The sequence below is a fragment of the Stegostoma tigrinum genome, chromosome 50 (genome assembly GCF_030684315.1).
Source record: "Stegostoma tigrinum isolate sSteTig4 chromosome 50, sSteTig4.hap1, whole genome shotgun sequence".
NCBI classification, from domain to species: Eukaryota; Metazoa; Chordata; class Chondrichthyes; order Orectolobiformes; family Stegostomatidae; genus Stegostoma; species Stegostoma tigrinum.
Window position 1 is genome coordinate 1,141,621 of NC_081403.1, and position 9,735 is coordinate 1,151,355.

General features: G+C 56.0%; 1 protein-coding gene across 1 annotated transcript; it reads left to right on the plus strand.

Moving 5' to 3' along the window:
• The first annotated feature begins 424 nt into the window (after positions 1 to 424).
• On the plus strand, positions 425 to 9,735 carry LOC132207496 (E3 ubiquitin-protein ligase BRE1B-like). The gene is made up of 5 exons (XM_059643229.1): positions 425 to 636; positions 5,724 to 5,849; positions 6,010 to 6,150; positions 7,048 to 7,149; positions 8,027 to 9,735. Exons 1-5 carry the CDS (start codon positions 448 to 450, stop codon positions 8,201 to 8,203), a joined length of 735 nt encoding a protein of 244 aa, XP_059499212.1. The 5' UTR covers positions 425 to 447; the 3' UTR covers positions 8,204 to 9,735.

Below are 9,735 nucleotides of genomic sequence, written 5' to 3' on the forward strand. Positions count from 1 at the left end.
CCTCCCCGTGTCTCTCTCTGCCCCCCTCCCCGTGTCTCTCTCTGCCCCCCTCCCCGTGTCTCTCTCTGCCCCCCTCCCCGTGTCTCTCTCTGCCCCCCTCCCCGTGTCTCTCTGTCTCTCTCTCCCCCTCCCTGTCAGTGCTGGCGGTGGCTGTGTGAACGCTGCCTGTGTAACTCGGTGCTGTGTGTGGAGCAGGAGGAGGAGGCCCTCCCCGTCTCTCTCCCCCTCCCTGTCTCTCTCTCCCTCCCTGTCAGTGCTGGCGGTGGCTGTGTGAACGCTGCCTGTGTAACTCGGTGCTGCGTGTGGAGGAGGAGGAGGCCCTCCCCGTCTCTCTCCCCCTCCCTGTCTCCTCTCCCTCCCTGTCAGTGCTGGCGGTGGCTGTGTGAACGCTGCCTGTGTAACTCGGTGCTTTGTGTGGAGCAGGAGGAGGAGGCCCTCTTGTCGGAGATGGATGTGACGGGCCAGGCCTTTGAGGATATGCAGGAGCAGAACATCCGGCTGATGCAGCAGCTCCGAGAGAAGGACGACGCAAACTTCAAGCTCATGTCGGAGCGCATCAAATCCAACCAGATCCACAAGCTACTGCGGGAGGAGAAGGATGAGCTGGCTGACCAGGTCCTCACTCTCAAAACGCAGGTAGGCACCCAGCCCAGCTCGCGCTCCCCTTTGATCCCCAGCCCTGTTTCCACCCCCTCCCCATCCCGCTCGCTCTCTGTGACATTGCATTCCTCACTGACTGCAAAACAGAACTGTGCCACGTACCTCGGTACAGTGAAGTCAGTCATGTGCGGGGTGGATAAGTGGGAGCCAGCGGATGTGGTTGACTGAGACTTTGTGAAGGGGTTCAGTAAGGTACCCCCCCCAACACCCCCCGTAAGCATGTGAAATAAAGTTCCTTGGGATCGGGAGGGGGCTAGTGCACGAATGTGGAGCAGGAGCTGGCAGGCAGGCAGGGAATGAGGAGCAGGACGGGTAAGGGCGCTGATGGAAGGCCGGCAGCTATTCGCGACGTGGCCGCGAGGTAGCGAAAGGCTCTGTCTCCCAAGAGTGGACAGACTCCACAACGCTTCCGTGCCATTTGGGCAGGTGTGGTACAAATAAACACAGGGGCGAAAACTCAGGAAGGCAGCTGAATGGATGGGAAGCGGGTGGTGGAGGCGGGGGGTGGGGCGGGGGTGGGGGAAGCTAGGGAGCATGCGACAGGACCTGTGTGTGCCCCTCACCACAGTCGCTGAAAGGCAGCGTTGCAGGTGGAGAAGGTCAATGGGATATGGCGAGAGAGGGATAGAGACGGGGTGGGGGTAGAAACAGAGACAGGGAGGGATAGAGACAGAGGGGGAGAGAGGGAGGGAGAGGAGCAGGGATATCTTGCTGTGATTGCACAGGGTTGGACCGCATCTGGAGAACGGTGTACACAGTTTGGGTCTCCTTATCTGAGAAAGGTTGTCCTGGCTGCAGACGGAGTGCGAGGAAGATTGACCAGCCTGATTGCTGGGATGGCAGGACTGGCGTATGAAGTGGGCCTGGATTGTTCAGGACTGTACTGTCTGGAATCGGGAAGAATGAGGGAGAGGATCTTACAGAAAAATCCGAACAGGGATAGACGGGGTAAACACAGGAAGGATGCTCCCACAACTAGACATCATCGCTCACGGATAAGGGGTAGGACAGAGATGACAGGAAATGTCTTCGTTCGAGAGAACAAAGGACAGTACAGTGCAGGAACGGGCCCTTCGGCCCACAAACTCTGCACGGCCACATGATGCCTTTTGGAGCTGTAAACCTCTGGCCTCTACGCGGTTCCCCTGATACCCAAGATACCCCTGAGACGGTGCTTTCATACCTGCCAGCCACCGCCACCTCCTCTTGCAGCACATTCATCGCATTTGTGCTTTAAAACACACACACTTGTACCTCATGTCTCCTTTTCAACTTCTGGAGGTGAACTCTGTCTGTCTATTGTACCCTTCCCATAACACTGTGAACACCTCTCCCCAAACGAAAATAAACCAGGGTCACTGGTCTTGCTCGGCTGGTTCAGTGGGCTGAGGAGTGCTGGGCGGGAGTTACTTTTAGATAGCTGTGAGGGGATGCACTTTGATCAGACAGATGTGGGCAGGAATTGTACAGTCAATGACAGGGCACTGGGTCGTGCTGTAAAACACAGATCCAGGTGTTCGGGGACATAATTCTTTAGAAGTTAATAAGGCGTTTGGCGCGCTTGCCTTCATTGCTCAGAGCGGTGTGTTACTGGAGTCGGGCCGTCATACTGAGGTTGGACAGGGACGTTGGTGAGGCCCCTTCTGCCGCACTGTGTCCCGTTCTGGTCGCCCTGTTATAGGAAGGACATTATTCAACAGGAGACGGGTTCAGGAGGATGTTTGCCGGGGGTGGAGGGTCTGAGTGTTAAGCAGAGAGGCTGGATAAGCTGGGGTCTTTCATAGGAGATTGGGGTGTCACCTTCATAGACGATTATAAATACCCCGCAGGCATAGATAAGGTGAATAGCCAAGCTCTTTCCCCTTGAGTAATGAGTTCTAAAAATAAGGGGGGGGGGGGTTTAAGGCGCGAGGCAAAAGATTTAAGAGGGACCTAAGGGGTAACTGTCACACACAGAGGGTGGTGCATGTATGGAGCGAGCTGCCAGGGGAAGTGGGTGGGGGCCGGTACAGTGACAGCATTTAAAAGGTGCGTGGATAGGGAGGGTTGAGAGGGATGTAGGCCAAACGCTGGCACATGGGACTGGGACAGATTGGGGTGTCCGGTTCTGTGTGGGTGAGGTGCGCTGAAGGATGTGGGGGCTATGGAGAGGGTACAGAAATGGTTGGCTCCCAGGATGTTTGCCAGTTTGGAGGGTATTAGCTGTAAGGAGAGATTGGACGGCACTCATGCACGGCAACCAGGGTTCCCAAACCAAATGGGTCCTGCGTGCCTCCATTCGGCCCATCTCCCTCTAACCCTATCCCATCCACGTACCTGTCCAAACGTCTCTTAAATGTTGTAACTGTACCTCCACCTACTTCTTCCCTCGTACAAGCCACTGTTTGTGTGTAAGGAAGTTGCCCTGGCGGGGAAGACGTTGACCACTCACCCTACCCGTGCCCCTTGCGATTTTCTAAACCTCTATAAGGTCTCCCTGTCAGCCTCCGACGCTCCGGGGAAAACAACCCCAGTCTATCCGGCCTCTCCCTGCAGCTCCAACCCTCCAACCTCTTCCTACTGCAGCAGCTTTGTTTCTGTTGCCAGTTTTTGCACTCAGCGTCCCGGCCGAGCAAGATCACCGTGCCGTATGCCTTCTGTCGTCGCCATTCGCGTAATCTTCCAAAATGTGTCACCTCACGTTTTTGTTTGGATTTAACTCCATCTGCCAATTGTCAGCCCAATTCTCCAGCCTTACTGCAAGCTGCAGTACCCGCTGGCAGTCCTCTCCGGAGTCTACAGCCCTCCCCCTCCAGTCTCTGTGTCGTCTGCAGTTAGTAATCAGGCCACCTCCATTCTCCTCCAAATCATTTGTATGTATGTACCGCAAACAGAAACACCGCTGGCCACAGGTCCCCGGTCAGAAAAACCTCCTTTGGCTGTGACTGAGCCAGTCCTGTATCCATCTTACCCGCTCAGCGTGGATCCCATGTGACTTCACCTTCCATATCAGCCTGCTATAAGGGACCTTGTCACAGACCTTGCTAAAGCTCAGATAGACATCTACTGCCCTGCTCCCCCACCCCCACACAGTCTCTTGTCGCTTCTTCCAATAATCTCCATCAAGCTTGTGACTCACCGTCTTCCTCGCACAGAGCTGTGCCTCCTGTTGCTAACACCGCACACCCCCCACCCCGATATGAGTGAATTTTATTCCCGAGAATCTTCTCCAATCATTTTCCCAGCACTGAAGTCAGTCATTATGCCTCTCCCGTGACCAGACAAGATAGGAAGGTTTTGTAAGCGTTCGGGGATAGATTCCGTCATGCCCTGGGGCGCTTTTCAAAATACCCAACGCCTTTATGTTTATGCTGACATGCTGTACAGCATCAACGTGGCCCTCCTGCGACTCACCGTCCACTGTGCCCTCCTGCTCAGTATCCGTTAGGGACCTCGCCCATTGCCTCCAGCTCCACGCACGCATTCCCGCCTTTGTCCCTGAGTGAGCTCACAGTTTCCCTAGCTACCCTGTTGCTCCTTGGGTGCATATAAAAGACCATGGGATGTTCCTGTCCTGTTTGCCAGTGGCCCCTGTTTCTCTGTTTGAGTTCTCTCTCCTGCTTTTTTGGGCAGGTTTTGAGGGCTCCGTCGTGCTTCTGTTTTTCCGAAACCTTACCAGAGGTCTCCTTTCCCGTTTCGACCGAGCTGACAATTTCTCCAAACATCCGAGAGCGCTGCGCATTGCCACACTCGACCTTCGTTTTCACATGGAGCGTGCTGGCCCTGAGCTCCACTGAGTCACTTTTTGCCATCTGTAGAAAGGATTTGGATGTGAATATAGGAGCAATAAGTCTGCAACACCGACTGGATGGTGTAGCAGACAGCGGAGGAGGTTATCTCATTGTATGAACGGATCCTGCTCAGATGGGCCGAGGGGGGGGCAGATGGAGTTTAATTTAAATAAACGTGAGGTGCTACATTTTGGGGAAAGGCCAACCAGGGCAGGACCTTTATAAACTTCATGGTAAGGTCCTGGGGAGTGTTGCTGATCAGAGAGACCTTTGGGGGTTGCAGGGACATGGCTCGTTGAAAGTGGGGCTCGCGGGTAGACAGGGCGGTGAGGACGGTGTGTGGGACGCTTGCCTTTATTGGTCAGTTAGGTAGAGGAGTTGGGAGGGTCATGTTGCAGCTGTACAGCTGGGGCCACTTCCGGAAAACTGCGTTCACTGACGGCCTCCCTGTGTAGGGAGGATGGTGTGACAGTTCAAAGGGTTCAGAAAAGACTCACAAGGACGTTGCCGGGGTTTGAGATGTAGGGAGAGGCCGTTGTCCCCGGAGCGTCGGAGGCTGAGGGGTGACACTGTAGAGGTTTAAAAAACCATGAGGGGCATGGGTAGGGGGAACTAGCCTTTTCCCCAGGGTAGGGGGACCAAAACTAGAGGGGCGTAGGTTTAAGGTGAGAGGGGGAAAGATATAAAAAGGGACACGTTTTTCACACAGAGGGTGGTGGGTGTACAGAGCGAGCTGCCGGGCGAAGTGGGTGGGGGCTGGTACAGTTACAGCATTTAAAAGGCACCTGGATGGGGGCGTGGACAGGAAGCATTTATGCTGTCAAATGGGACTAGATTAATTTAGGATACCTGGGTCAGCACAGACGTGTTGGACCGAAGGGCCTGTTTAGGTGCAGTACAGCTGTAAAACTCCCTGACTGTAAACAGACAATGGGGAGTCTGAAGAATTGTCTGCCATGGAGAGCAGGCGAGGCCCAAGTATTGACTGTCTGGGAGAAACGGGGTTAGATGTGGTCCCTAGGGACTAAAGGGATGAGGCAGGCGTGAACTGCGGGGGCGTTTTTGTCACACCAGGAGCTCCCTGGTTATGACCATTGAAGAAGCAGGGGCTTCCGACTACAGGGCGACTTGCTTGGGATTGAAATTCCGCTGGCTGTGTCAGAGGATGGCGAGGTTCTCAGTAGGCCACACCACCTGCCCTCGAGAGCAAGAGATGTTCCTTTAGAACCGCGGGGAGTCGGGATATGGCCAGGGGACTAACCCGCTGTTTGTTCTGCCCTGGCCCTGCGATAGGTAGACGCCCAGCTGCTGGTGGTGCAGAAGCTGGAGGAGAAGGAACGTGTTCTTCAGAGCAGCCTAGCCATGGTAGAGAAGGAGTTGACGCTGAGAAGCCAGGCGCTGGAACTCAACAAGAGGAAGGTAGGGATCAACTGTTCTTGTATTCCCCTATCCACACCCCCACCATCCCAGTTCCTCGGGAGGCAGTTCACGGTGCGTTAGATACACTGCCCGATCCCCGTCCCTTGTTACCAGCCCCCTGTGTAATTGCTGGCCCTCAGTAACAGTGCTTTCCTCTCAGGCAGTCGAAGCTGCCCAGCTGGCTGAGGATTTGAAGGTGCAGCTCGAGCACACCCAGGCCAAACTGAAGGAGATCCAATCAGCCATGTCTGACAACTGCTTCGCCAAAGAAAAGGAAGCCTTCAACCTCAAACGCGCGCAAGTAAGTGATGCTCTTCCACAGCCAGACCAAGCAGCTTTAACTCGATTCCAGTCTGTAACTCCCTCCCCGGGGTGGGGTATCTGTTATTCTGTATATAAACCCCGCCGAACCCCCTCTATCAGATTCCAGTCTGTAACTCCCTCCCCGGGGGGTATCTGTTATTCTGTATATAAACCCCCTGAACCCCCTCGATCAGATTCCGGTCTGTAACTCCCTCCCCAGGGGGGTATCTGTTATTCTGTATATAAACCCCCCCCCCCGAACCCCCTTGATCAGATTCCAGTCTGTAACTCCCTCCCCGGGGGGTATCTGTTATTCTGTATATAAACCCCCCCCCCGAACCCCCTCGATCAGATTCCAGTCTGTAACTCCCTCCCCGGGGGGGGTATCTGTTATTCTGTATATAAACCCCCCCCGAACCCCCTCGATCAGATTCCAGCCTGTAACTCCCTCCCCGGGGGGGGGGTATCTGTTATTCTGTATATAAACCCCCTGAACCCCCTCGATCAGATTCCGGTCTGTAACTCCCTCCCCGGGGGGGTATCTGTTATTCTGTATATAAACCCCCCCCCCTGCGAACCTCCTCGATCAGATTCCAGTCTGTAACTCCCTCCCCGGGGGGGGTATCTGTTATTCTGTATATAAACCCCCCCCCACGAACCCCCTCGATCAGATTCCAGTCTGTAACTCCCTCCCCGGGGGGGTATCTGTTATTCTGTATATAAACACCCCCGAACCCCCTCAATCAGATTCCAGTCTGTAACTCCCTCCCCGGGGGGTATCTGTTATTCTGTATATAAACCCCACCTCGAACCCCCCCGATCAGATTCCAGTCTGTAACTCCCTCTGCTGTATCTGTATACAGTACATTCTCTCTCTCTCACCCCGTTGACACAGGAGGATCTTTCGAGGCTCCGACGGAAACTGGAGAAGCAGAAGAAAGTTGAGGTCTTCTCTGATGCAGATGAGATCCTGATGGAGGAGATTAAGGAGTACAAGGTGAGCATGGGGACGAGCGGGGGCTGAGGTGTGAGAGAGAGTGACATGGGGCTGCCTGCCGCCGCCCCGCCAGAGGGAACCTTCGCCCCTGGGGTCCCTGTGGGGAGACGTAGGTGTCGTGGGCTTTCGGGGTGAGCAGGATAGTTCCTGGATACAAACCACCACCTCCCACCCCCACCCCCACATCCACATGCAGAGTTAGTCTCAAATTAATGGCGATGCCAGACCCAATGGTGGGGGGCTGGGATTGAGGTCTGAGGTGTTTGGTACGCCTGCCTTTATTGGTCAGTGTGTCAATCGTAGGGAGTTTGGGGGGGGATGGGCAGGAGGGTCATGTTGCAGCTGTGTTGGTGAGGCCACTTTGGGAATACCGCGTTCAATCCCGGTCTCTCTGCTCCAGGAGGGATGTTGGGAAAGGGGTTTGGAAAAGGGATTTTGGAGGGTTTGAGCAGCAGGGAGAGGCCAGGGCAGTTTTCCCTGGAGCGTCGGTGTGGGTGATGTTATAGAGGTTGATAACATCATGAGGGGCATGGATAGAGGGGCACAGCCTTTCCCCGGGGGAGGGGGGGTCCGAAACTAGAGGGGCGAAGGTTTAAGGTGAGAGCGGGATGGGGACCTGAGGGGTAACTGTTTCACACAGAGGGTGGTGCATGTATGGAAGGAGCAGCCGGGGGAAGTGGGTGGGGGCTGGTACAGTTACAGCATTTAAAAGGCATCTGGATGGGGACGTGGGTTTAGAGGGATGTGGGCCCAGCACTGGCAAACAGGACTAATTTGGGATATGTGGGTCATCACGGATGGGTTGGGCCAGTGTGTGTGGTGTGAGTCTGTGAATGACTGTGTCTCTCTGTTTCCCGCACCTCCACCCCCCCCCAAGGCCAAGCTGACATGCCCGTGCTGTAATACCCGGAAGAAGGATGCTGTGCTGACTAAGTGTTTCCACGTCTTCTGCTTCGAGTGTGTGAAAACCCGTTACGACACACGGCAGCGAAAATGCCCCAAGTGTAACGCTGCCTTCGGAGCCAATGACTTCCACCGCATCTACATCAGCTGAGGAAGAAGAGGACGAGGTGGACAACGGGAACTGCGGGAGGGGGAGGGAGCTGGAGGACGGTTTCTGGGGAGACGCTGTGCCTTGGGCGCCCGTGAGAGTTCACATTCCACGTCCCTGCCCCCTCCCCATGCCCCCACCCGCCCCACTCTGTCCCTCCCCACCTCCATCACCCCCCCCCCATTCTCTCTTCCCCCTCCATCATTCTCTCACTCTGTCTTCCCCCCTCCAACTCTCTCCCCCTCTCCTTCGTTCCCTCATGCTGTCTTCCCCTCTCCGTCACTCTCATACTATCTCTTCTCACCTCCTCTCCCTCTCTCTCCCCCTGTCTGTCACCCCCGCAATCTCGCCCCTGCTCCCTGTCACTCACCTCACTCACTCTCTCTCTCTCGCTCCTCCTCTCCATCATCCCTTCACCCTCTCCGCCCCTCTCTATCTCTCCCCTGCTCTCCGTCATCCCCTCACCCCCTACCCAAGTCTGTCTCTCTTGTGCCCCCTTCTTTCTGTAACGCCCTCTCACTCTGTTCTCCATTCTCTGTCCTCCTCCTCTTCGTCACCCCCTCTCTCGTTCTCTCTCTCTCCCCTCCTCTCTGTCACCACCCCCAACCCTCTCATTCTCCTGTCCCTGTCTCCCCCCACTCTTTCTCCTCCTATTACCCTCTGCTGCGGTGTTCCCAGTGAAGCGGGGTAATGCTCCTCCCCGGTGGCTGGGGTAGAGACCGTACCTTCGGGGTGGGTTCTGGCGGAGGGCGAGGATTGGGAATCAAAGCCAGGTTTGGTCCCGGCAAAGTGGAGTGGGGCTGGGGGACGGCGCACCAGCGCAGCCGATAACTCTCATTCCCCAAAGACTGCAGCACGCGTGCAATCCTCTTCCTCCCTCGATCGGTCCTGCCTCGTCGCTGCTCGCAGACGAGATTGTGCGTCCCCTCCATGTCCGCGCTGGCCCTGATAGTGGTGGGGTGATGGCGGGTGAGTGATGGCGTTCTGGAACCTCTGTTGAGTTGTTGGCCCTCGTATTTCAGTGCTTGGGCTGCTTTCCCAACCAGCAGGCACGTTGTTGAGCTCCCCTCCCACGAGGCCGTGCCACCAATTGGCCGGTTTTCCTTCCACCGGCCATTCTGAGCCAGCCGGCAACCATTTTGAGCATGTTGGCAGCCATTTTGAGCCAGGCAGTAGGAATTCCTCCTCCCCTCTCCCCTCCACAGCCTCTGGGGGACACCGTGTTTTAAAAGCCCATCACAACGCGATTCTTCTCTCTCAACTCACACTCTCCCTCTCTTTCTCTCCCTCTCCATCCCCTTGTCTCGGTCCTCCTCCTCTCCCTGTTCATCCCTCTCTGTCCAACCCCCCACCTCTCCTTTGTCTCTCCCTCCCCGCCTCAGTTGTCTGGGTGGGGTAACGGCGGCCATGTTGTCTGTGGGGTTAGTGGCGACCATGTTGTCTGTGGGGGTGGCGGCGACCATGTCTGTGGGGGTGGCGGTGGCCATGTTTGTGGGGGTAGTGGCGGCCATGTTGTCTGTGGGGGTGGCGGTGGC

What these genes read in the sequence shown, in the direction of transcription:
- LOC132207496 (XM_059643229.1), top strand. Translation starts at nt 448, where the DNA reads ATGGATGTGACGGGCCAGGCCTTTGAGGATATGCAGGAGCAGAACATC. An exon ending in TCAACCTCAAACGCGCGCAA is followed by an intron (nt 6,151 to 7,047) that starts GTAAGTGATGCT and finishes CCGTTGACACAG; the next exon opens with GAGGATCTTTCGAGGCTCCG. An exon ending in AGGAGATTAAGGAGTACAAG is followed by an intron (nt 7,150 to 8,026) that starts GTGAGCATGGGG and finishes CCCCCCCCCAAG; the next exon opens with GCCAAGCTGACATGCCCGTG.